The following is a 27,359-nucleotide window of genomic DNA, read 5'->3' as shown; positions in this document are numbered from 1 at the left end:
AAGGAGGCTGAGCATCCTGAGGGGCTCTTACAGGACCAGAAGTCAGATACCAAAATTCACAAAAATAAGTAAAAATAAGCAAGGAATTGCCTCTGATTAGATGCTGTCCCTTACTTAGCTGCAAATCTAGAAGGTAAAAAGATCTCAGCGCTTTCAACAGCTTTGAGTGTTGTGTTGTAAGACTTGGGTCACGGATTTCCCCTAAAAATAAGGGAAAGTACAGACATTTCCATGTCAAACTTTAGGTTCACTGTGCTATTCTAGTTGTATTTTCAGGCTTTATTCTCAAACATGGTTGAGCTTCTAAACTGGCTTAGGCTGTCTACACATGCACATATAGTTGAATACCACTGAAAGCGGACTTAAATACTCCAGCTTTCCTTTACCCCCCAGCAAAAACTCCTGAGCGCCTCCAGTTTGTGACTGGTAGCGACTGGGTTGCATACAAAAGGTTTAATGCTGCTTGGACAGCGACGATAGAATTAACAGAGATTAATATTACTTTCAAAGCCAAAAAATACTGAGTGTGTTTCTTCACACAAAAATTTAGGAAGTAAATCACTCAGCTGAGACGGGGAGATGTGACAGCGAAAACATTTCAGCCAGATAATGTTCAACAAACGTAGAGGTCTCGCTCTATAAAGCTTTATTTTTCTGTTTTAACACAACCCTGGAAATACTACAGCACTAACTCATCACTATCATTCATCTGATACTGAGCGAAGGAAATCAGCAGGTAGAAGCGCATCAGGAAATGTATGGTTTTATTAAAGATGACAAAATGTATTAATACAGTTGAACTACGTTGCGCAGTTAATCCAGGCAGCAACAAAAGGAAGGTTTGCAAATAAATTAAACCGCATCGTTTAAAAAGTAAAACTACAAAACAGAGGCTGGTGAGCAAAACCCTATCTTTTAGAAACGCAGCAGACTTTCAACTTAATCTCGGTTAAGATTTTGAAATACATTCCTGAGCTCATATGGATTAAAGAAATCCCCTTGTCTTTATTATACAAATTACCCTATGCTTAAAAATAGTCTCACTTAGAAAAGACACAGCATTCTCAAAGACGCTTCTTCAGCTGTCATTTGCACACAATTATTCTACAACTTCACTGAACGTTGTTTTTCAGATAGCCGCGGCACGGTACTTTCAAATGAAACCCTCCTCACAGGTAGCGTGTGGATTTGCTCTTAGGTGAGGCAATGTGCTTCAGATCCATTTACGAAACGCACCTCATCCATCCCCTTGCCACAGCATTCTGCTTCCCCAGAGCCCAGCAGCAAAAGAGCTTACAGCGGGAGGTGATTTCCCCATTTCTGAAGTCCTAGAAGAAGGGAACATGAGTCTAAAAGAAACCCGGTAAAGTAGTGTTGATTCCACAACAAAACATGAATGAATTTACCAAAAAAAAAAAAAATCACAGTTCTAATAACACAACAATATAAATTTAAACATCATCCAAGAACAATGCTGACAAGACTATTAAATTGGCTATCACGTAGTGCAGTCTGACTGCTACAAGCGTCTTGGGGTTGAAACTTGTGTTCCTGGGAGAAGGCTAAAACCACAGCCAGAATACGCATTAACTCGGGCAGAACGCACGGGACCAGCATCGCAGCATGAATATTGCACTCTGAGTGAGATTTCCAGAGATCCAGGTACCTTTCTGGAATTTAATGGTTGCAAAAAACAGGCTTTAGGAGGAAATTCTTCACTCAGAGGGCGGTGAGCCAGTGGAACTGTTTGCCCAGAGAAGCTGTGGATGCCCCATCCCTGGAGGTGCTCAAGGCCAGGCTGGATGAGGCCCTGGGCAACCTGATCTAGTGGGAGGTGTCCCTGCCCATGGCCGGGGGCTGGAGTTGATCTTTAAGGTCCCTTCCAAGCCATCACTCTATGATCAGAATCATCTTTGATTCTATGAAAGATACAAACATGGCATTTAAGGAGAATTACCCCCATGACCTTGTTGATATTGAGTTTTCTCCGTTTTCTTCTCACAGAAAACAACCACAGCACAACGAATCAGTGCCTGAGGCACTGCACAGCAACTGTGGGTCCAGCACTGCTTCCACCTGCACCAATCTCTGCACCAAGCTCTCCATTAGTTAATGGCATTAACTGGTGTTGAGAGAACAGCGGCAAACATCAGCTCACACATTTGTGGGTCAGGGAAGATTCAGGACAAGGAAACAATGGCCATAAAACACCCTGAACATTTCAGAGCTTAGCTACGTGAAACCCTGCCCCTTTTACTGGCTTGCATCAGCTCTGACCACACTGATATTTAGCTCTGTGCAGGATTAGCTTCTGAAAGATGGAGAAGAACGTATCTTGAATAAAGTGATACTTCATGTAACATTCAAGCATTATAGGAAAAAAAAATCTGCCACAATCTCCCGGAGATTTCAGTTTCTGCAGCCATTTCTCTTCCAACTTGTCAGTACTGTCACACAAATGAGGCAGTAGTGCAGTCAGTTACAATTAATGGCAATGGCATAACAATCTTTCAAATGCTTAAACTCTTTGTGGTTTTCAGGTTATGAGGAACTTACATTTTTGTCAGGGTAATGAAAGGAAAACTTTTTACTGCTTCATGTTCCCGACGCACTTAAATATACAGATGTTTTTTTCCCTACGGGCTGCTGTGAAATGCTGCAGTGTGGAAGAACCTTTAAAGAGGAAGGAAACGCACCCCAGCAGCATGGTGACTACGGGTTCGCTGCCTGCAGACAGATGCTGAAAGGGTTACACAAAGGCACCTGGCGAGGAACACACGTGAGAATAGCCACAAGCCACATTTTTCACCTTCCCACCATCATTCCTTATATTTACACGTAATCATTTACATACAGCCCTTCTGCTGCTGAATGCAAACTGCTCACGGGCTCTGACACCTTGATTCTGGCAGCACCTGCTAGCGCAGCTCCCATCTAAGCAGAGTTTGTCAGTATTGCTAATATGAACTCTGTTTATTCAGCGGCTGACAAGTGGGCTGTAAAAATTTGCAGCTGGCAGTTATTTGTCAAAGGAGGCTTCAATCTGGGAGGGATTTTCCTTTTTATTAGTAGTATTTTATTAAATTTGCTTTAATTCCCTCTGATTGGTTTCAAGTTCTGGGAGTGAGAAACGAACATTTACAGACAATTAGCTCCCAAGCCAGCAGAAAAATTGCCTTGAGGGCTGCTGGCCCATAGAAGCCCCACAGCTGCAGAGCCGATTCCTTGTGCTACGAGCAGGAGGGGAAGGACGTGCCTCCCCTTCTCCGCCAGCTGCTAACTTCACCGCTGAGCGTTCCCTTGTTGCTGCCTTCCGAGGAGCAGAGTGGCACAGCTCCAGCGTCAGGAGCGGGCTGGGGAATGACACAGCAGCCTCCCTCCCTCTGGCAGCGGTGACAGGCAAAAAGCTTTCCTGTGACTGAACCCCAACAGGGGAAGAAGTTTAAGGAAGGGGTAACAGCACAAATAAACCTCCTACAACAAAGAGCGGTGAAATGAGGAGGAAACACAAACATGATTTTTTTTTATGCTTTCCAAAACGTAAAATAAAACACAGATTCTTTCAAAAAGGAAGGCACAAATGGAGTAGGCTGAAATCTACCACCCGTTACGGTCTGAGGGCTGTTGCAGCTCCTGGAGGCTGAGGGATGCAATTCCAGTACCCCAGAGCACCAAGCAGGCCGGCGGGGCACAGCTGGTTCTCCTCCTGCTGTTTTTGCTTGGAGCAGCACTGCTGTTCCTCACAGCAATAATTCTGGCTCCTCGGATGTTTTTTCAGAGCATCACTAATTTGGGTTCTTAGTGTCTGGTGAAATAACTCCCTTTGTTTTCATGAGATGAACTGGGAGAGGGAGGTAGAAGATGCAAAGGTGTGAAATGAGAGAACAACACACGCAGGGATGGTTCTCAGAGAGCTTTCTGCTTCCATTCCCAACAGCGGTCTTATTCTAAGGACGTACTCACAGCCATTATGGACAGGGAAACAGAATGCAGTCTGAGAAACAGGCAAAACCCTATGACCTTAAGGTACTTCTCAGTTCATCATTCCAATTTTCCATCACTGGACGTGTCCAACCATTAAAATCAAGTCCAGCACTAAGAGCGCAGGCCTTCCAGAAGCCCAGTGAGAACGTGGCACATGGTTATCACTGGGCTCTGCTACACGGCTGTAAATCACATCTACCTACACAGAAACCTCAAATCATTACAAAGAACCAAAACGATTAAACCCAAACAGCTTCAAATTCTTTCTCCCAGATTATTTACATTTTTGGTATACTGCAGTTAAAACTAACAGAAGAACACCATTGTTAGACACATACTAACAGACTCGTGTAAAAAAATCAGTCCTCTGACAAACTTTCACTGGTCGTAGTCACAGCAGCACAGACCCACTTGCAAGAGGGTTACGGTGAGAAGCGCAAGGGCTTGGCTGCCATACCTCAAGCCAAACTGTTATCCAAATATTCACAGTTTTCAGCACGAGCAGGCTGTTTCACATTCTCAGATTCAGGGGGCTCCTCCAAGCTGCCGTGTGTGCGTGCAGTCGTGACGCTGAGACCCCCGTGCCCTCTGGGGTCCGCAGCACCCAGCGCGTCCCCGGTGACGCCGTTCTGCCTCCTTTGGTTTGGGATCTCACAGTCACTCTCCGAGGTTTCATCACTGTCCTTCAGGGTCTCAGTTTCAGCTGTTGGTTCGCTTTCAGAAGTTGAGGGATCTGTGGGGTTGGACGTGTCCGGGCTGGAGAATGGGAAATCTCCCTCCGAGGAGCCATTAAGCTCTGCCCCAACCACCGTGTTCTGCTCCCCAGCTGCATTTTCTGTTCTCTTCCCTTCCAGTTCTGAAACTGCCTGTTCTGTCAGTTTAATTATCTTGCTTTCAAGCTTGTTTATTTCTTCCTCCTCAGAAGGTAACTGGGGTAATGAAGGATAAAAATGTTTATTTTGGTTTCTGTTATTCAAGTTTCTTTCCTGAGGAGCCACGGACTCACTTGCAACAGCACGAGCTTCGTTACGTTCCCCCTTCTGTTCTGCTGAAAGAGAAATGGAACAGCGACATGCCTCATGTTTGTGTACCCGGCCTGGGGACCATCACAACAGTGTCACACCACAGAGACGTCTGCCTCAGTAAGAGATTGCCAGAGTGGCTCTCTATCTTGTCCCTGACCCATTTTTTACATGATAAGCAATCAACACAGGTTTTCTTGCTGGGTCAGGGCTGTTTTGGAGCCTGTCTTTCCCTAACAGTGACAATTTTAGAAGAGTTATAGTTGACACCACACTGCAGAACAGCACAGGCAAATTTTTTTAGGAGTATCAACTCTAAGCAAGGCACTTAGCTGCAGAATTTTGGGACACAGTTTAACATTAATCCCCAAATCAGTACCACGTTCAGAGGTTAACACAAACTCCTTTAATTTTTTTTTTTCTTTTCGCAGCCTCTCATCCAATAATTCTGTTATTGATCCCGCAACACTTCTCCTAACGTAAAAGATTGCTCTAATTTGGTTGGTGTGATAAAACAAAGCAGAAAAATATGAAATATACTATTACACCGAAAGCCAAACACTGAATAGAGTGACAGAACGAAGAAAAAAGTGATGTGCAAACAAACAGCTCTGTAAGAGAATGAATTTGTCCTCGTCTCTGCTTAGGACAAAAAGCCTCACTGAAAATCAGCTTGTGGAGTCAAATAAGAAAAATTGGGAAATGCCAGAAGTAGGGCTGCTCCGACAGCTCCAAATGGCTCTTGCAGTGCATGTGCATTACCTTTTAGTACAGGAGCACTTCCTGGATTTCTCCCACAGGAATCCCACCCTGCACAATGCACGGAGCAGACTGGCTGCGGGGCGGGATCTGAGCTGTACAGTGCAGGAGCCTACTGCCTCTACCAGCCCTGCCTCATTTATAAGCTGGGAGCTGCTGAGTGAGTGAGACAAGGGTGGGCACGAAGGGAACAGACAGTCTAACTACCATTAAGGAAGCCGGGAAAGTCACTCTGAAGAGCTGGGATTCAACTCTGTGGAAAAGGCAGGGATAAATTAACTTTCAAAAGGTGATCACCCACTGGATCTAATCCTCATTATCTGAGTGCTCAGCTGGAAACTCGGAGCTTGATTTGCAGCACTGCTGTGCTCACATTATATATTTGAACACACGTACTCTCCGTGCTCTAAAAATAGCTAAAACTTAGGCACCTCCACTTGGCACTCAAAATTAGAGGGGACTTTGCATTGCTCTTTGTGTGACACGGTTTCCTCCTACAGAGGGATAACACCACCCCATCACCTCGCTGCAGTGCTGTGAAGATAAATCATTCATAGAAGAAGAATTTGTGTGAAGTTCACAGAAAAACAGTACTTTTGTCTTCAGAGAGTGCTTGAAATGGAGCACAGGCAGTACAACAGGAACAATGTGTTCACCAGTGACGATAAAAAGAGAGCTGTTCCCCAGTGGCTCTGATGTTCCCGTACAATCCATCACATGACACCCTATATTGGGTGCGCTGGATGCAGAGAGGTTTTGTGGCAGGACACAGTCTTTAATTCATGTGCCTGTACTATGTCATTATGCATTTTCATACAGGAACTGCACAGTATATCCTACAGACTTCTACCATCCAGCCTAATTGAAACTGATAATAATTACAGGCCAGAACAGGGCTTGATGAGATCATGGTAAGCAGATAGATTTGATCAAAAAGGCCTGAAAAAGGGCCTCTGATTATCTGTACATCTAGCTAGAGCAACATTTTATGTATTACAGAAGGTTCTGGTAAAAAATGTATGTTAGCTCAAAGGATAGAAAGATTTTCTGGGCCAAACACACATTAAATATCCATGGTAGTGTTTATAGGGCCACAGTTGACTGACCTCAGGCCCAGCATTTAAAAATATGCAAGAATCTCATTTCTATTCCACTTATCTGTTGTCATTCAACTGATCAGTCAGCTAATAATAAAGTAAAAGTGGTTTTGTTTTTATTGCTGGAATACTTTTAAACTGAGGTCATACTTGCTCGGTGAATAAAGGCTGATGAACACATTCCTGTCTTCTTAGTTGCCAAATTCCCCCAGATTTTGGAGGCAGGCTGCAGAGATCAAAAATTGCAGTGTGGAGCAAATTCCTAAAACTCAACTCCAGGCAGTCATCCTCTGTGTAAAGCAGCACAGAAGTTGACAGTGCATCACTCCCATGGAGCTGCTGACTGCAGAAGAGCTGTCAGCTCCAAGGAGGAGATACCCTGCAGCTGAAAACGCGCTGCTTCTTTTCCAGGCTTCGAAGGGAAAATGGAAAGCACAAAATCCTCCAGAAAAAGGATCTGGAACAATGGAAGAAGTTATTGCTCCATCTACTGCTAGAAGGTATGGCTTCCCCAGCAGCTGGCAGGCTGGCCCATGGACGTGCTCCTCTGTCACCAAGAAGTTGACCTCGTTTATTTAAACTGTCACAGAGCTGGGTTTTAAGTTTGTCTGAGTTCTCACTGCAGGTTACCAGGTACCCTGTGCCACATACAAATTAAAAGCAAGCTGTTTGTGCAGGCAGAGCAGTAATTTCTTAATCCACCACAATTTAATCACGGGATTTCTCTGTTACAGTTATGAAATGGGAAGGGGTAAAGAGGATGACCTACTGGGAGCCAATTTTTCTGATAACTGCCACAGGCCTAATCCTTGGCTGTCTTCTCTTCAAGGCTGTTTTCTTCCAGTGATCTCTTCCTGTTGGGATCTGTGCTCCTGCATGGTATCTCTTTGTTTACCCGGTCCCTCCATATACTCTGCCCACTTCTTATCCTCCTTTTAGCCTTTATCACATCTTGCCTTCAATGACAGAATTTGGATTCCTCACTCCTGTGCTTAGAATGGGATGAAAACTCCTGCCTATCTTCTCAGGGGTGGAAATCTTTTCCCATTTGTAAATTCCTTGTCCATTAATTATAGATATATTACATGTTTGCATGGTTTTTTATTAAAAAAAAAAAAAGTGGTTATCAGAATTAGAGACACAAAAAAGTTACTTGGCTGACATTAAAAAAAATCAGCTGAAGTAGAAAATACATCATGGAAAGCTTCAGTCCAGAGTGAACGTTTGGCAGCGCTACACAACAACAGAAACAAGGTCTGATGAGATTTGACAGGCAGCTTTAATCAAAACTGTAATACCAACCTCACCTAGGACAGGAAAGGAAAGAACGTAATACCACCAAGTAAATACCTTCAGTAACTGCAGATTTAATTAAAAATCAATGATTAAGCAGGCAAAAAAAATGAATATTTATGAGTTGTTATTACTCACTGGAGAACTACTCACTATAGTTTCACTTCTTATTTTTAGCAAAAATATCAGCTGAGCAAGATTATAAAAAATGATCAGTCCGGCTGTCAAGTTTTATCAGATGATGATATGGATAATAAAATCAAAATTAAGCCACAACCTATTTAGTTTCAGGACTAACAAATAAATTGTTTATGATGCTTCATGGTTAGCCGAGTAAGATCTGGGCATACCAGAATATTGTGTCCATTAAAGACCTTATCCAAGCACTGATAGGCAGGCACAATCACCTATCTCCTGACCATTATGAAAAACTCAGGAAAAAATTGAGGTTATCAGGAAAACACTATCTTTTTGCTACTGTCACATAAAGTTAGGCTTGACTTTGGAGAGATGTTAATGCTTGCTATTGGGGAAAGTTTTGAACAAAACACGTGGAAGACTTTAAAAAAGCACAGTCAATTTATCTGGGAAAATGAGGGGGGCTTATTTCAATTTACTGGGTGCAATCAGGAAGCCTTTCATCTAGGTATCAGCTTTAATGCAGCAAAGTGCTAAGCCAGTTCCACAGACTGCTCTCCTACTGTGCACTCTAAGGGAGGGAAAAAGAGCAGGAGGCTAACACAGAAGGCATGAATAACTTGTCACAGTATCAAGTTATCTGGCATGAAAATTCTTGGAGGTGTACGACCTGATGCCTAGCGCTGGGCAATCTCTTCAACAGTCATTTTTCAGCGGTTTCTTTGCTCTTTGTACAGGGACCAGCTATCCATTTTACTTGTGGATGATTTATTCAATCTCAGTGACCACTGAAACTTTGCCTTCTGCTATCCCAGCATGAAAATTACATTTTATTTAGAAAGAAATGTGTGCTCAGCTCTCATCATGTTCCTTACGGTCCAGGTGCTCACCTTGTACTTCAGTTTGCTGCGGCTTCTCAGTAAATGCTAACAACGGTGACCTAGACCGCTGTATAACAGGCAAGGCTGGGTCACTGAACGTTATGGTGTCCTTTCCACCTGAAACAATCAAAGTGTTAGAACCATTAATTCGCTAATTGCACTCATCGTTCACTAATGATATTCACACAGATCCTACAGCTTAACTCCTTTTTTTCCAGTGCCATGAAAAGAAGTACAGAACCAGAAAAGCATCTCAAATGATCCTTCTACAGCATGGAAATAAAGTATTTTATAGCATAGCTGGAACATGTAAGTCAAATAAAGAAAAATAACGAAAGGTAATTATTATTTATTTTTTTAGACACATTGCAGAGCAAAGGACAACCTTTGAAAGAAGAGCAGGTGCTATATTCAGCAAATTGTATTCACCATACAATTCAGGTTATTACAAATCAGATCATACCAAAAGTTTTGCAGTAAGTAATCTGGGGTAAGGCTATATTAATACACGGATCATTTGCATGCCATTGCCAGCAAGTGCTCAGCACTGACTCTGTACTCTTATCACCCTGCCTCCTATCACCTGTGTACTTTTACACTACAGGCTCATATATGTACTACAACGTTTCCTTAAAAAAATAAAAATAAATGTAAAGATTAGCACAACTATGAGGCAAGCCAGAGCTGAGGCAGCAAACCAGCAGACACTGCTAGGGAACTGGAGGGATTTTAACCTGAAAATTCCCCAAACGCTTCTGAGCATTTTTGTTTGGAGCCAAATGCACAAGGGCAATTTTCCAGCTCTTTTGCTGAGAAAATTGTGCAAGAAACTCTTCAGCTGAGGACTTTGCTGTAGATGCCCAGTCTTTACATACGTTAGCAATACAGAAAGCAACACCTGCAGACTCTTTAGGAAGTCCTCCACTATTCAGGATGCTTGTGCTCGTAGTGACTGACATTACCTTAAACCTAGAGGGAAGGTGGCAAGAAATTTGCAAGATCAGCTAAGCGTGGTGTTTGCGTGGCCTCCAGAACAACTGCCAGCCGATAACTAATGGCTGGGAAGGTGGCAAGCTCCTGCTCTATTTATCTCCATAAGAATGGACATTTATGTAACAACCACTTCTCCCCTCTAAATCTGCTTGTACATTTCACCTTAAGGCGACATCCTAAATCTAATCACCCATCCAAGACAAGGACTTTGGAAAGGGCACCAGGTCAGGAGATACCCCGAATAAATCCTTCCCTGAGAAAGTTCTGGTACCTCCTGAGGGAGAGTGAAAGTCAAGCTGTTCCCTCGGCATCAAACTGGGCCGCCCCAGTCTCTAACTGCTTTGGAGCACGCCGCCTGTAAAGACCTTGATACTGGAGGTATTAATGACTTTTTAATATCCTTAGCATGTTGGGGTGTATACTGCAGCAATGCGAATGCAATTAATGCTTTAGAAGCATTGACCTTGTCAAGCTTTGATCCCACTGTCAAGTATGCATCAGAATTCTGCCTCTGCGATAGCAAGTAATAAAAAGAAATAATTAACTGACAACAAAGTACAGCCCTTGCCCCAAGTGTACGGCAAAATTAATTAAATCTAAAGGAAATAAAAAAGGCAAAACAAATCTGATGGCTATTCCAAAATGCAAAGGCCCCTAAAAGAATGCACTTTCCTGCAACACTGAAGGAATTTCTGTGTGGAAGTAGAATTAAATCAAACAGGGAACTAGTCGTACAGCAATACCTTATATTCATACGCATGGTCAGAAGTAGCCAATGTCTAAAAGATCCAAAAGAACACAGTGGAGGAGGCCAAATTCAAAAGGATTATAACTAAAGAATTTGGGGGGGAACCACTCTTAACAGTTAAGTGGAAAGCAGAGAATTATTTTTTTGGTAGAATGAAAAAAAAAGAAGTAAAGCCTCAGCTACAGACCCTTACAAGCTTCAAAAAAGAAACTTCTTGACTTCCAGCCAGCATTTACACAGCAAACACATTCACCTTCACATTTTTCTCTGAAAACCAACTTGGTTACATAAAATAAGTTCAGTATCCACACAGCTTAGCCACAGATGTGGCCCGAAGAGCCCCGTATATATTTATTTATTAACAGTGACTCCCAACCACTCACGAAGGAGGGACGCGGCTGTTGCTGTGCTCTATTCTTTGCATCAAGATGTGAAGTTGGATTACACATGGGGAATTTTAATTAGCTGCCGTGGAAGCTCAATTTCATAACCCATACGGCTTCATGCAGAGTTGCTCTATTTAATGAATTTTAAAGGGCTTTGGTGAAAAGCATACAGATCTCAGAACAAGCAGACCGGTTTTCAATAGGAGCACATTCATTTGCTGTCTTCTCCAGGAGAAATGAACTCCTCTACAAGATTCCCAGGCTTGGGGATCCACGTAGAACCTCTGCTCCATTCAAACAGCCTCCAACACAGCAGCTGCTGAGCCCGTTAATTCTGCCTGGCCCCTGCTCCTCGCTGGTTACTGAAGAGCAAGAGGCAGCACAGAAACCTTCCTAACAACCCAGGCAGGGAAAGGCTGAGTCATGGCTCAATCTTTCCTTTAGGCTTTTTTTTTTTTTCAGTGGAAATCTGGAATTTTCAGGAACTGACAGATTTTGAAAAATACAGTCTCACTTATCTGAATATCTAGTGCCATCTTAGTGTAAGAGGACTAGGCTGGTGTTTAGTTCATTTTAATGCTAAGAATAATTACACATGCATATTTGAACCAACCATAACGTATGTAAGACAAGGCAAAGAATCAAATGCTTCTGTCAGCATCACATCCTCTGCCTCCTTCTCAAGACAAGTGGGCTCATAAGAAGAAAACAGAGGTAAATCTATGACCAAGGTTGCTTTATTTTTAGCAATGAACCTCCCCAAATACTCATTCAATTAAAGCCCGTTTTCCAAACAGGGGAAGCCGAAGTTTGCAATAGGCAGAACTTCTACAGAAACTGAACTTATGCTACCAGATCAACCATTTCGAAAATTAAAACATATGCTTCCTCTTCATTTAGCTTCCCCATAGTTGATTCATGCATTGCACAAAAGGCAGATGACCAATATGTCACCTAACAAAAAAGTTAGACGCAGTCAAGCTCTTTTTTCAATAGGGTGAAATTTATTAACATCATTTATTAACAGCATTTGGAAGGTATTAATATCATGGTGACAATGGATGCTTTAAATGTTATACAGACAACAATGCCCAAGTGGGAACGTTGAGTTCAGATTAAAACCCTTCAATTTATAAAGTGCATATCTTTCAGGGGCAGACTGAACATCAGCTTTCATCTGCATACTCTTCCAGAGACAGAAATTCAACTCAAAACCATATAATGCTTCTCTTTGGATTTAAGACTGCCTAGGTGAGATAGCCTCTGTGTTCTGCCTCTCACCCAAGCTCAGATTCAGCTGCAGAGTCCGTTATGCTATTTCCAATGCTACCTATTACATGCTGCTGTTTTATGGAGCAGAAGCTTTCCACACTCTGAAAAGAAACATGGCAACCCAGCAGTTGTTGCAAGGCTCTTTCTGACCACATCGGGACTACAGTGCATTTGGAAACAAAACTACACTCTTGATTTAAAAAGAAGGCAGCAAACTAAAAACCAACCTTGGTGTTCAACAGAATTCATAAGCTACTGGAAAATTCATTTACAACTATTAAGGATCATCCTTCCTTACTGTTTTCCTCAATTTAAACAAAGTGCCTCGTAGAGCAGCCTCTATTTCTCTTGTGGTCATCTAATTCACTTGACTGAACATCTTAACCTGACAGATATAAAAATGTTCAGATAACATTTCCATTTATTTACATGCAGTCATAATATTTAATGCACTGCTAGAATCAGTTACTAAAAATATATATGTCAAGCAGAACCTACTCCCAAATCCCACTGAGACATTGTAGCTCAGGCCTTCAGGCAGCAAAAGAAAAGAAGGAAAGAGACAGTTGTTATTGTATAAATATTAATTTGATGTCTTACCTACACAGACCAACAACGGAGCAATTAGTTCCCACTGCTTGTTGTTCTTTTTAATACATTTTGTAAAGATTAGAAACACTGCTCTTATTAGTGTACTAATTCCATGGAACGGTATTTTGGGGGGGAAAAAAACACAACCAGCCCTACATTAACCCTTTAAGCTTATGATATACATTTGTACTAATGTACAGAACTCTATTAGCAGGATCTTGCCAAATATTTCACCTCCACTTTTTGGAGAACGTGGGGAGGGACAAATGCTCCCAGCACTGTATGCGCATTAGATGCCTAACTGAAGAGTAACCCAGGGGAACAAATTTGGGACTTTCAGTTCTGGAAAGCCCCAGTGAAAGCCAGTTCCAGAAAGATGATTCAGAATGCCTGCAACAGGCAGAAATATACCCCATTAGGCCACATTGCTTTTTCACTAGTTCTCTTCAGCTTTGTCAAATGTTTTTCTTCTAGATTAAAAGCTTGGGTATAAAAACACAGAGCCAAAAACCCAGAAGCCTGAACTATACTAGCTCCCACCCCCACTGCTAGGAAGCTGTAAACAACAATGCCTAATGGTGCAAACACCAACAATGGAGCAGCATAATTTACAGTGGTTAAAAAAGATACAATTAGGTGTAATGGGAAGAAAAGAAGCAAAAAGAAAATGTAAATTAAATATTGCCCATTTTCCTAACAGCAAGGTCTATTAGGAAGCAGATTAATCTCCCATTACTTGAGTAATTTAAACCAAATACAATACTTAAGATGCTACAGGGAATAATCCTGTTCTAGAGAGAGGGACTAGAAAATTTCAGATCATTTACAGTTCCAGTTTCTTAGAGATTATCATTCTACAGAAAAACATTATGAAATACAGCAATAAAAACCATGGAAGTTACAAAAAGTACAAAATTAATCAAAAAACCTGTTGAAAAACATCATGGCTATTATCCTATGTGTATCATTTTATACAACTGCTTAAATAAAATAGCTCAAAGTTTTTGCCTTTCTTCTTTTTCTTTGCAAACTATGAAGACAATTTGATTATTGCCAATAGTTATTTTGTTGTATCCATACTGGAAATAGGGTTTAAATAGCATCGCGAGCTTTGGTTTCAACTCAATGTTTATTAGAGGTTTCTAATTTTGCAAACGTGCTTCACAAAATGCCATCGTTCACAAAATACTGCACATTCATAAAATAACTGTCATTTAAAAAATTATAGCCAAGCTTTTCTTAAATGCAAATCTATCCATGAAAACTACATAATGCAAGCTGTTCTCTTGAATTTTTACTAACCTGGAAGACTCCACAAACCAGCGATTTCCAAAGTTCTTAACTTCTTTTCAAGTTCTGCCACTCGATTACCTAAAATTCTTTGAAAAAAAGAAAACAACAAAGAAAAAAATCAGAAATATTCAGCTGAGAGGGGATTCCTTGTCTTAGTAAGGTAACCAAAGCCTGATTGTTTACATGACTGCAACTGAATTTTTAACTTGCTACTTGACTAGTGTAGTAAACCTGTTCACAATTCCCACTTTTTACTAATGGCAACAGACAGCCTCCCCCAGAGTTTAGAGAAAATGAAATTTAGTTGTCTAACTTATCCCATGATTAAAAAAAAAAAAAGATTTAAAAAAGAAGATCTAGGATGTACTAGACAGTCAACCTTTGCACATTACGGACCAAGAATAGCAACTTGCAGTATTTCTATTTCCTTTGCTTGCAAATCTGTCTTCCCAGTTCCTTTTACTTTCTCTGCAGCTAAATTTGGAAGGTAAGGGCTATGTGATCTAAATATGCAAAATCCAATATATGGATTAATTTTGAAGTTCTAGTCACGATTTTGGCCTACTGTTATTCACAAGGGTTTGTCTATCACTAAGATTGCTTAATGCAGCAACAAATTGCCTTGCTGCTACATCTCTCTTCTTTTAAGTGCTGAACTCTTCTTCTTTACTAAAAAGCTTCAAGCTCTTTAGTGCCTTTATCACCCACCCTCTCTTAGTTTCCACTGCATTTCTTGGGTCATCTCTTTTATATGTGATTCCTACATAAATACTATTTGCGGTTAGCTCTCCTGCAGGATTTAACTTTCAGTTTTAATTCTCTCCCAAGATCAAATGCGAGATTCCTATCTTGCAAAGAAAGCTTTTTTTTTTTCCCCCAATGAATTTTTGAAAGTGTTTCTCTCACAGGCACAGCAAGTCTCCCAGAGTCAGAAGTCTTTAAATAAATCCCAAACAATACACAGAGTGAAAAACCTGTTTTTTTCTCTCAGACAGCAATTCTAAACATGACAGCAGAGATAATGGGCAGCAAGTTTTACTCATCAAATTACAGCAATGGGATAAGTCAGTTAAATTTGAACTGAATGCTGAGAAGCAGCACAACACAACACAGCAAGGCAACATCATCTTCCCAAGCTCGCCAGGGCTGTGTAATACTGCACTGCATGCTCTCCACCTAGGGCTTTATGCTGCAAACATCTGAGCAACCTGGGAATGTCATTACTGACAAGATGACAGAGTCTGGAAGATGACGGACAGCAAAACCAGCAAATATTAAATGGGCTAGGAAAATCGATTAACAAAGACTAAGGATTTCTGAAATCTCTGATGTGAGGGCTCTGCAATGACAGAAGGGAAGCCTGGAAGTATTTTAAAGACCACAAAAATGCCAGGATGAGACAGGCTGTAAAAGAGAAAGCTCATAATGAACATTGAAGTAAGCACTGGGTGGCACAAGGGGTATATAGCAATTAGCAAGCAAGCAGCCCATCCTGTGTACTAGCAGAGGGGCGAGTGTGGCAGCAGTTATTTCTCCACTGAAATTCAATAACCAGCCAGACCACCAAGGTTATGATGGATCTAATGCTGTTGTCTCCAGAGACAATCAAAATCGTTCAAGTCTAGATTTTGCTTTCAGAATGCTTCCTTCTGATACAAGGGGCTCAGATTTAACAGCTCTATGTCCATATCCTGGTGTGCTGCATTGCCCTAAGGGCTCGCTGAAGGTCAGCTGAAGGATATGGAAATCCCCTGGCTAAGGGGCAGGGAACAAAGAAATCATGCAAGATTCCTTCCAATGTTAACTCTGCCAGAGAGCCAACAAAACAAAGCTGATGTGGCTAATGATTGTCACTACAAATGGGTCACGCCTCGTTATTTTAATAAGTAGTTCACCCATAGTTCCAAGGCAGAAAGGGGGGAAAAGATACTGCCCTCCCTGTCAATTTCAATAAACCCGCAAATTCCACTCTCTAGATTAAGTTCAGTTACCGTTACTGCTCTTGTTATTCGGACAATAGCAAAATCACTCTTCTCTTCCTTCTCTTAAGCTTTATAATTCATTTATCTGCTGTATCACACTATTTCTAAAGATTCTGGAGCAAATCTATCCTGGTAATTCCTACTGAAGCCTCTGAAGAGACAACAGACATTTATTTTTTTTCAGCTTTGTTGCAGGTTCTCATGTATGAGGACCATCCTGCAGCTCTGAACACTGCTCAGCAGGAAGAGAGGACAATACTTAACGATGCTGCTTTCATTCAGGCACAGAGCATAATACATTCCCTGTTGAGTACGATTCTGGTTCGCACCAAACCACATTATTTGAAGAGAGGTATGGGAGAAATTAATCCTACAAAAAGCTGTGAGTCTTAAATAAATGTTTATTGGAAATCCTGCAAACAGCACGGTTTGCCCCTTTCCACTGTGATCGAAGTAATTTGGCACCTCCACATGCGCCGTGGAAAGACCGAGCTGTGGTAGCCTGGACCAGCAGGTATTTTGGAAGATGCTGTTTAGGTAGTATCCGATTAGCAGCCCTAATCTATTTTCTACCTCTAGCCATCATGGACCAGATCCTTTGACTACAAGAGGATTGTGTCACTGACAAAGGTGCCTGGAGCTATTCCCATTGCTCTCTGGTCACGCGTCTAACGCAGCAAGGGAGGTTGTCTAAGCCTCCCTCCAGGACAAGGTTTTAGAGGAATCTGTTGGTCCCGTAAGGGCAGCAACGCTCCCACCTGAATACAGAAACTCCCTTCTAGCACTCCCAACGCACATGAGCACAGCCTCAAGGGAGCTGTGCTGATTTACAGCACCTGAGCTCCCTTCAGCCTCACCTTCAGCTTAGTTCTAGCTCTGGAACAGGTCACAGGTTAACACAACCCCTTGTTGTGCTTCTGGCCATGACCAAGCTTGCCCAAGTAATGTTAAAATCAGTGCAACATGTCTAAGCAGGAGAGCGGTTTCTAAACTCATCTGGCTTGCATGAGTGCTGGCAATTTCATGAACAAATTGCATTAAGAAAGAGCATATAACTAACTGCTTATTGCCGGTGGAAGCCAAAAAGATTTTTATCCATTTTCTAGGCAGGGTTAGGGCTGTTGATTTTCACATTTATGTGACTATTTAATCTGGCAACACATTACTGCATACAGAATTCATTTACAACTGCTTTTTCAAATTAAGCTAATGTGCTTGAGAGGAAAAAGATAGGCTGCTTCTTAAACTTGGCAGTAGTAGATACCAATCCCATGGGCAAACTGACCCAGCTTCTTGCCATATAACTTTTTTTCTTAAATCATAGATCATATTTTCATAAATCATTGGGTTGGAGGGGACACCTCCTACAAGACCAGGTTGCTCAAAGCCCCATCCAGCCTGGCCTTGAGCACTTCTAGGAACAGGGCATCCACAGCTTCTCTTTGCAACCTGTGCCAGGGCCTCACCACCCTCTGAGTAAACAATTTCTTCCTATCTTCCTAAATCTATCCTCTTTTACTTTAAAACCATTACCCCCTTGTCCTATCACTACACTCCCTGATAGAGAATCCCTCTCCAGCTTTCCTGTAGGCCTTTATCTTGTAAAAATGGAGCTAAAAAATTACAGGCTGGATTTAGCCCACTCATTTCTAGGCATATCCTCCCACGGTTCCTTTTATCATGCCACATATTTAGAAAATCAGCAAGAATGAGAGTGTGCCTGTTCCAAGAGCAAGTGGTAATAACGGATGATTTTAACAACAGGATAACAGCAGAAAGTCAACTTCAACAGCACAGCCAAATTACAATCTAAGTAAAAAAAAAATAGTCTTGATATTTCTTTATTTAATCAAAATGCAAATCTACTATCCTATTATTTAAACTTACAGAGCTGTATTTCGATCTTCGCGCAACAAAACAGGTTTTGGCTTTGGAGTACACTAACTGTTGGGAGGGAAGTAAGTTCATATGGTCTGAAGAGTCCCACTTCCTGAGAACAGAATCACTCACAGATTAATCGTCTATCAAATATCAGAAGTATTTCTTCCCTGAAAGAAACAACCACTCCAAAAATCTCATGTTCTCTACCCAGCTGAATCTCACCTTTTTCATGTAACAATCTGAAAGATCAACTCTGTTCTCCAAACAAGCTCTTTGCACAGGAAAAGCTGGGCAAACAGGAGAAGAGGGATAAAGGAGAAGACTTCTATTTATGTAAAACCGTCTGTCAAACCATTTCTCTCTAGCCCCATTTCCTTCTCCTCCTTTGAATGGAGCGATGTCTTCAAGCAAAGAATGCATCTACTATGAGTCTGTGGAGCCACCTGTTTCACCCGTGCAGTGCCCTCAGTCTCACCTCTGACTTGCTCCAACAGCTGGGCAGTTTCTTACCCATTTTCAGAAGTCATCAGCCTCTACTCCTAATTTTTTATGTGGTAATTAAGTGACCCCTACAACCACCTAATGCACCTGAAATAAGGGATAGTTTTCTCTGATGTCCTACTTGCACGTCCCTTTTTCACTTTAACCCTTTTGTGACTTAGGTGCTTCTACACGAAGTAGCTCCCATTCTTCCTAGCTCCTTAAAAGCTTCTTTAATCCAACTAAAGCCAAAGGTGACAAAAAGAACAAGCACACTGCACGGGAGTGTTACTGCCCTTCACTCCTTCCCAGGATTTATGATTCTGTTTTTTCCCCTGAAGCATCCTGAGCCAAATACAACACTGCAGTTCTGAGCACACTGTATTTCAGAGGGAGGTGGATTATCACTGCCCCCTAAGACCTCATCTTCTGTTGGGCATCACATATTAATTATTGCACGTGTCCAACCTCGACTTCAATGGTTACAGATGATCAGTTTGGCACACAGATAAAATAGTATCTCCTACTGAAGGCTTATCTCAAGAAAGCCCGTACTCAACAGATGAGAACAGACCCTGGTACCAGAAGGTAAAGCCATCACTACAACAATACATTTGAAAGATGCGAGAGACTGCAAGAGATATAAAATTAAGAAAGAAATTTGCTACAGTTACAGGCAAGAATATGCACATAATTACACGAGGTCATGACTCGATATCAGGATGTAAAGGCAAAGATCAATTACACCTGAGCTACCAGCAGTTCCTCGCTAGATGTTTCTCAGCTGATGTTACATCAGCAGCAAGAAGGGGGTAAGCAGCTGTGAGCCCCTCCAGTAACACTGCTCGGTGCAGGAACTCCCCTTACATTTCACGACACACAAAAGGCATGAATTGACTGAGCTGCCATCTACTTGAGCTGGGCTACGTTCTTCCTTTAGTCTCCCTTTAGCTGATCAGGCATTTGCTTTCTCAACAGTATTTAAGAGCAGCTATAAACTGCTCCTCCACTTCTGTTGCCACATCACTAAGAATTATGCAATGGAGTCTGCCTAGTATCAGAGTTATGAATTTTCAAAATGAATCATCTATTCTAGTGCAATACAGTGCACTTCAGTACTACTCCTTCCTTTCATGAATGATGTCTGCCTGTTTCTGACATCTGGTCCTGATGTGCTTTTGAAAAGCCTGAATAACCTCTGATTACCAGTAGTGACTCAGTGTTGCAAACAACCCCTCCAAATCACCAAAAAAAGCCAGAAAGAAAAAAACAAACAACGAACAAAAAACCTGAGCGCAGCATCAAGGAACACTTCCTAGCTCTGATTTTCATACACCGTATGAGGACAATAGTATCAGAATGTCAGAAAATGTGTCAAAAACGATGATATTCTGCCATGATAGGTGCAGTGCAAGGTACAAAGAATTCTACTGATGAGTAGAACAGCTAAGGGTAAACAAATTCTCCTTGAAAGTTCAGTTCAGGTTAAAAAAAATAAACTAAATCATACAGTAGCAATATAACTGCATTTATCTCCTAACATTTTTGGCAAGTAACTACAGGAGCAACAGCTACAATCCATATTATACATAGGCTACTGGCCTGTGACAAATGTCACATTAAAACTTTTCAGAGCCTTTCCTAGGTGTGTCATTTACTGTTCTCACCAGTGTTTGTTGTTAACACTTGATTTATCGTGTATCTTCTCCATTTCAAAGGTGTCCTTCCTCTGGGCTGCTTTTCTTTGGCTCTCCCTACAGACTACGTGGCTAGAAATGCCACTTCACTGGAAACCAAATGGTTTCCTATGGTTTATCTACAACCTGAACTGTGAATCAATCCTTGTGTAGCAGAAGCAGGTAGGTCTCTTTAAAATATATTTTTTTTCTCTAAACACATAGCTGATCTTTCAGTTCTAAAGCCTGAAGAACCCACCTGTTAGCAATGACAATGAATTCTCTCTGAAAACAGACCTTCCTTTCCATTTCCCTGAAACTCCCCCAGAACTAGGACTTTGCCATAGCTTGGTACGTTCTATTTCACTTAGAAGTCGTGCTACCTACTTGTTCGTTTGCCTTTGGTGTTGTATGACCATGTTTTTTTCATGGATCGTTTCCAACAGTGCAGTGGCCAGTGATTTGAGATCTGAAATGGACTGTGGCGTGGCTGGAAGGCTACATCCATGATCCTCCGACAACAACTCTTGGACTATAATGTTAAAAACACAAATGAGTTTTGGCTTCTCGTGCACAGAGACGTGACACAAACATTTATTTAACATCAAAGAATTATTACTTCGATGAATACATATAATTTTCCTTCAGCTAACAAACAACACCAAAAGAGGAGAAATGTAATATGCAGCTGACAGAAAGACGGCGGCTTTGTGAGCTGACTGCTGTTCCACAGCAATTGCCAGAACAAGAAGAGGCAGACACATTTTCTGTTCATTTAATTCTGCTTTTGGAAAATGACTTTTGTTCAGGAGGAAACAAACTCATTCTGCTAAACCAGTGAGGCCTACAGATGGTAAAAAATGGGGTATTTCTCTCTCACTTACATTAAAATATAAGCCCACAAGGAAGTTTTTATATTACTTTTTGTAAATCTTGTATCCTTCAGGTTATTTGAGATTGATGTGAAAATAGTCACCCATGAACTTCCTCTGCAGCTTAGAGCCTGTTTACCTTTCAAGCACATCAGGAAGTTCACTAGTTACTTCTGTAACTAGAATCTGGCTCTGCCTCTTTATACGCGAGTATATGAAGAAGAGGACACAAAAGGAATCAAAAAATATTTTCAGCCTGCTACAACAAACACTACTGATCTCAGGTGTGTGTATGAATGTACCACCACCTCCACAGCAGGGTGGTACACCGGTACACTGCTTGGCACAGTGAATTTTCCCTACTACTCTGCTTTCCTTTCTTTTTTTAATCTTAATTTTTGTTTGAAGGGGGAGATTATGCCATTTTGCTTCCCACAAAGAAACATGGGACAATAAATTTTTTTGCAAACATCTGAATATAAGGAGCAGAAAATTTGACTTAGGGTCCCCCTCCTCTATCCCCCTGTATATTTTTCATTGGAATATGAATCGAGGTTGTCATTGTTAGCTGAGGAGAGAGACTGAAAAAAGAAGTGATTTGTCAGGGTCAAAGTTGCAAACAGGCTTACAGATAAGAAAGAATACGTTTGATCCAGCTGACTGGGAAGAGAATGAATGGCAAAGGAGTACCAAAAGGAGAAGCAATACTCAAGAGGCAAATTTTGTATCGAGTCAACTGAGAAAAGGATGAAAAAACAGCACATGATAATAAACACAGAAGAAAACAAAGATTTTGTTTTGGTTGGTGAGGAAAGTGTTACTGAAATTAAGAGGTAAGATGAGAGGAATTCAACGAGACATGCAACACTGTGCTGCGTTTACGTAATACCTTGCTTTGCAGACAGGACGCCAGTCAGAGCACTGCTACTGGATCTGCCATGAGTCTTTGAATTTTTTCGCCTCTCTAGTGCGTTCTGAGGAAACAACAAATATCTCACTTAGAAAAACAGCAGCCAAAAAAGTTCTACTTCACTCCTTTCATCAGGAGTAAAAAATCTGAATTGGATTTTGGTCTCAGAACTTCTCCACAGGGCCTGAAGCTACACTGATAGTATCCTATGGATAGTGTACTATGGGGCAACATCCTATGGAAGCGTGATCTTCCTGGAATATTACAGCACAAACAGATTTTGCAATGTTAAAAGACTCATCCTGCCTCATTGCAATCACTTTATTGTAGTCTCTCCAACCCCTTACCCTAACCCCATGCATTTTTAAGACTTGTCTATTTTTGAATAAACTGATGAGTGCCAATGAAGATGCTGCAGTATTCTGTAGTCAGCGTCAGTCAGGATCAAAATCAGACCTTCCCCGGCATTTCTCTTGATAGAGTTCAAATGGAAAATTCAAACTCCTCCTATCAGGACTTCTAGAAGTCCTTTCAGGAGGAAATACTGACTTTCAGGACTTAATAGCAGAACGATCCTGCTACAAAAGTCCAGCTCTTGCAAAACAACTACAGTTATGTGAAACCCCTGAGACCACCAAGATGTTCAGCTCTCACCCATGAACAAACTTAAACTCTGACATACCAATATCACGAACATGTACAGACACTGAAATGAACTTGGCAATACTTTCAGAATTTTTGATCATTCACAAAAATTAGTGCTGTGACTGCTTCACAGTGACCTAAATGGTTAAGCAGTCCTACTGATGGTCCTAAGACAGCCATTCCCATGCCTTAACATGCCTTTCCCACTTTGCGAAATCACATGCAGAAGAGAATGAAAGTGCTTCACTGCAGGAAAGAGCGAGAATATTTTGCCCTTTAGGTTCAGTCCTGAAGGTTTACTGCACAACAATACAGACCTTAACCCAGGAACGAAGGACCCATGAAGACTTAGCACTCATTAGGAACAAGCAGTGGTACCATGAGGGAACAGGGAGGCAAGAACTGCTTGGGGCAGGAATGCAGCTGCAGCCGTTTCCCACACACTGTGTGACTTGCTACTTTTTACCTACCCGCCACAGAACTTAAAAATAAAATAAAAATTGCTTCACTTTTCCAAGTGCCCCTAATAGTTGACACATTGTTCTACATCAGATGAAAAGCCTACAAGATTACTGAGCATGTAACACTCATACATGCTAATATTGTCAGAATGTTAAAAGTGATTTTTCTTTGACAGCATAATTTTGTCCTTTTAATTCATATAAACCCAAGAATGAACAATAACCTCCACGAACAACAAAGCACAGTTTAGATGATATATACATTGAGAGGATGTTACCTTATATTTAGTAATATTAGACTTAAGAAGGTTCACTTCCTCTTGAAGTTGCTTTAATCTCTCTTGAAGATACCTGGAAAAAAAAAAAAGTCATCTTTTACATCACGTTGGGTTCAGTATTGCCTCAAGTGCTCCTCTTTACTATGTGGAATGTCTTCTCTTTGAGTTACTGAGAATTGTTTTCCATCTACAGTTTGCAGAGGGATAAAACAACAAAATCTTAACTGCTCTTGACCCCATCAAAATTTAAGTAGGGAAACAAACTGTATCAGAAAAGGAGGCTGGCCTTCTGTTACATTTGTCAAGAGTCCTGCACAACCATATTGTTCCTCCGGATTTTGGGGTCCTCTGTGCCTGAAAGCTTGTTAGATGGACCCTAAAGATATGTATATTTGTCAACACAAGGATCAACAATGCAGAGCTTTTGCATTGCAGTTATCACTCACTCACATGGCACTACTCATTAGCGATCAAAAAGCATAGCTGAAAAATCGTATACAGTAGCTAAAACAATACATTTCTTCCTTACAAAGTCAATGCACTTGGATTAGACAGCTATTAAATATATTTTTGGGGTATAAAGGTTTTATATAATATCCTTTTTTTGTAGTGCTATTGCTGCTGCATTAGGGTTTGTAGCAATTTAAAAGAAAAAAAATTGACACTGACATCAGGAGCATGGGGCTTAAATTGATACAGAACTTGGTAGGCCATACAAAACAAAACAAAACATTGGAAATGCTGGGAGGAACTAATGCCTTTGGTGTTACACTTTCCTACCTGAAGTGTAAGTCTCTGTAAAGGGAAAGTGTCTTACAAGCTCTATGTCACTTTAACGTACTTGTTGACATTAAGGGAGGTACCTGCCATAGCTCTGCCAGCAACTCTTCTCTGTTGTCCTTAGCAGAGACCATAAAACACTTTTTTTTTTTTTCTACAGCAGAGACAAGAATATCTACAAGAGTAAGTTCATAAGCAAAGCGTTGTTGGGAAATCGTTCCCTGTAGACAACCTCTCCCTGTGGTGAGATGTCCAAAACCATTAGCTAAGAGTACTTGAAATCCATGTTTACAATTCAGGCTTAGCCCATTACAGCTCACCAGGATTTCTTAAAGTACTGATTTTTAATATTCTTGGTTTTGGTCCCATACAATGATGGGGATGAAAAGGCCTGCACTTCTCTTGCTTGTCCACATTTAGCAATATTTGGGAATATCACTTACATCTCTGTAGCCAAATAAAACATTAGTAATTTCCTGCAGCTTGACTTTCTCAATATTCTTTGAGGGTTGGCTAGAGCAGAGACAAAATAGACAAAACAAATAACTAAAATCTCTTAGTTATAATTCTAGGATGTATTTTCGTTAAGGTTTTGTTGTGACTCAGGGAGCTTTGTCGTGTACTCACCTGTTCTCCATACACAGAGCATCTATGTCAATGATACGATTCTCGTGTCCTCCTAGGACATGATTAAGTTCTTGGTTTAGTCTGTCAGATTTATCTTGGTAAAAAGAGCGTTCTTCTTTAACATCCTGTAACTCATCCAGTGCAGCTTGAAGATCATGTCTCAGAGTCTCGATCTGAAAAGAAAGGAACTGTTTTGAAGTCTAGAAAAAAATTGCATAGTGCACAAACTGAAAATAACAACAAGCACTATGTGTCTGAACAGGATTGATTTTGGGAAGTCAGAAGTCTTTCCCAGGATTATAACCTCCGGTATTTTTACCCTATTTTGGTATTATTTTATTAATTTCAATTTAAATAACCTTAGCAATTGCACTTGTTTTTGCAAAATTTCTACAAAATGACTAAAAGGTAACAGCAAAATAAACCTTAATTCATACAATAGTTTTGCTAAGAACACATTAAGCTTGTTTTAGGACAGAATTTCCAGGACTCCAAGGTTAAACTAAACAAAATCAGAATTTTTCAAATTTGGAGGATGAAATTAAAAAAAAAATCTGTAAATTTTTACAGAAAAAAAAAAAATACAGAAAAAAAAACAGTATGGGGAATTTGTACTAATTACAGGATTTTCAGCAATAAAGCTCCACAGAGTAAGAAAAGGAACTGAGAAAAGTACTAAATAAGCCAGCATGGAACTGGCAGGGTGAGCTCTGGTATTAAACAAAAGGGTGAAAGAGCCCAGTATAGAAAATACTCGGGGACAAAGAGCTTCAAACTTCCAAGGAGAGGAAACACTGAATGTTGAATAAAGCCTGCAATGAGCTGAGAAGTCTCCATGTGCAGCTCAAAAAACTCTGATAAGCTAGAGAAAGACAACAGAAAAACAGGTGACGAAGCCATGTGCTGGACAGATAGAGAACTTGGGAACAGAGGTCACAGAACAAATCAAATTGGGAAAAGAGCAAGTGCAGGCAGCAGTCCTTCTGGTAAACTAGAGGAGTACTGCATTTGGAGTGAAGACTAAGAAAGAGAAATTTGCACCTTCTCCTGGATCACAGAATGGCTCACTGAGCGTGTCATTGGTAGAAATAAGCATGGATCAACAGAAAACATAAACCCTAAAAACGACTCAAAGATATGAATCAGTATTAGGGAAAGATGGGCTGCATAGTGCATGGTACATAACAGTAATACAGACTTGAGGTAGGAAGAAGAGAGGCCTTATTCAAGATTTTTTCAAAAGGAAGGGATGAATGGCTAAAACATAGGAGGAAGAGCAAACAACCTTAAATCTCCTACTGAAAACTTGATTCAGAGGAGTTTGATTGAATTTGATTCATCAGCCACAACATATTGTGTTGAATACTACGCACAACAGCTTTCACTACATCTCTTTCATCGACGATACTGTTCTCACAAGTTGTTGCTGTACACTACAAGAAGAGGATCATCAATCATCTTGAGAAGGAATTCCTGAGATCAGTAAATTCGGTAATCACCATGCATGCATGCTTAAATCAGTGCTCAATAAGAAAAAGTAAAAAAAGTAAAAAAAACAGTAAAAAAAAACCACCACCTTCATCACTATGTGCAGTGCTAATCAGCCGCCAGCTCTCAAAACACAAGAGCAGCTGTCATTTACTTGCTATTACACCAGCTCTGTAACACATGACAGTGCGTGCCCATTTCGTTATTACCTGTTCTCGAGCCTTCTCCAACTGTTGGACAAGATCCTCACGTTCATGTGCTGCAAAGTGTCGAGCCCCAACTTCATCATCTCCAAGTCTTTGCTTTGCTATTGTCATTCGAAGGAGCTGTAATTACAAAGACAGATTCCGTAAGCAAGAGAACATGGGCTGTAGCATCAGAGTACACCTGTGTGAGAAAGTAAGGCCATCAGATTTCATCCCTTACAGGGCAAACAGCTGGTATTTAAACCAGAGGGAATTTTCTGAGCTGAGGGCTCAATCCTTGTCTCAGTGAAAAATTCCAAACACTCAAACATAACATGAGCTGCGTTAGGCCCTGCAACAATAGTCACCAGAGAATACAAATGCTGAAAGACCAAGCAAACACGAAAATGTGGTCAATATTTTTTAAAAGTGACAGAACAAATTCTGGTGAAACAAAGTAGACAATTCTCAGAAAGTCATTTTCAAAAATTTCATAAAACCTAGAAGAAGGCAAGGTAGGGATCGGTCTCACCTCCCAGGCACTAAGTGATAACTCATGAGGAAATGGCCTTAAGCTGTGCTTGGGGAGGTTTAGGTTGGTTATTAGAAAAAAAAAAAAATCACTGAAAGGGTTGTG

The 27,359-nt window shown here is 40.9% G+C and overlaps 1 protein-coding gene across 3 annotated transcripts in view; it reads right to left on the bottom strand.

Moving 5' to 3' along the window:
• Nucleotides 1–629: 629 nt before the first annotated feature.
• The window catches only part of CCDC149 (coiled-coil domain containing 149), a 50,259-nt gene continuing 23,529 nt past the window's right edge, over nt 630–27,359 (bottom strand). For 2 of the 3 annotated variants that reach the window (XM_082759261.1, XM_082759260.1), the window contains exons 5-12: nt 26,747–26,863; nt 25,050–25,222; nt 23,643–23,715; nt 22,238–22,322; nt 20,864–21,008; nt 14,467–14,543; nt 9,184–9,291; nt 630–5,032 (exon numbers count right to left, since the gene is read on the bottom strand). In XM_082759261.1, coding sequence (XP_082615387.1) covers nt 4,443–5,032; nt 9,184–9,291; nt 14,467–14,543; nt 20,864–21,008; nt 22,238–22,322; nt 23,643–23,715; nt 25,050–25,222; nt 26,747–26,863 — 1,368 coding nt within the window. In that variant the 3' untranslated portion in view covers nt 630–4,442. The remainder of the gene's footprint in view (nt 5,033–9,183; nt 9,292–14,466; nt 14,544–20,863; nt 21,009–22,237; nt 22,323–23,642; nt 23,716–25,049; nt 25,223–26,746; nt 26,864–27,359) is intronic. The other variant, XM_082759259.1, reaches the window with a different exon arrangement.

This window comes from Aythya marila (genome assembly GCF_965140915.1).
Source record: "Aythya marila genome assembly, chromosome: 4".
NCBI classification, from domain to species: domain Eukaryota; kingdom Metazoa; phylum Chordata; class Aves; order Anseriformes; family Anatidae; genus Aythya; species Aythya marila.
Note: the sequence above shows the minus strand (reverse complement) of the source record. Positions and strands in the feature narration are given on the sequence as shown.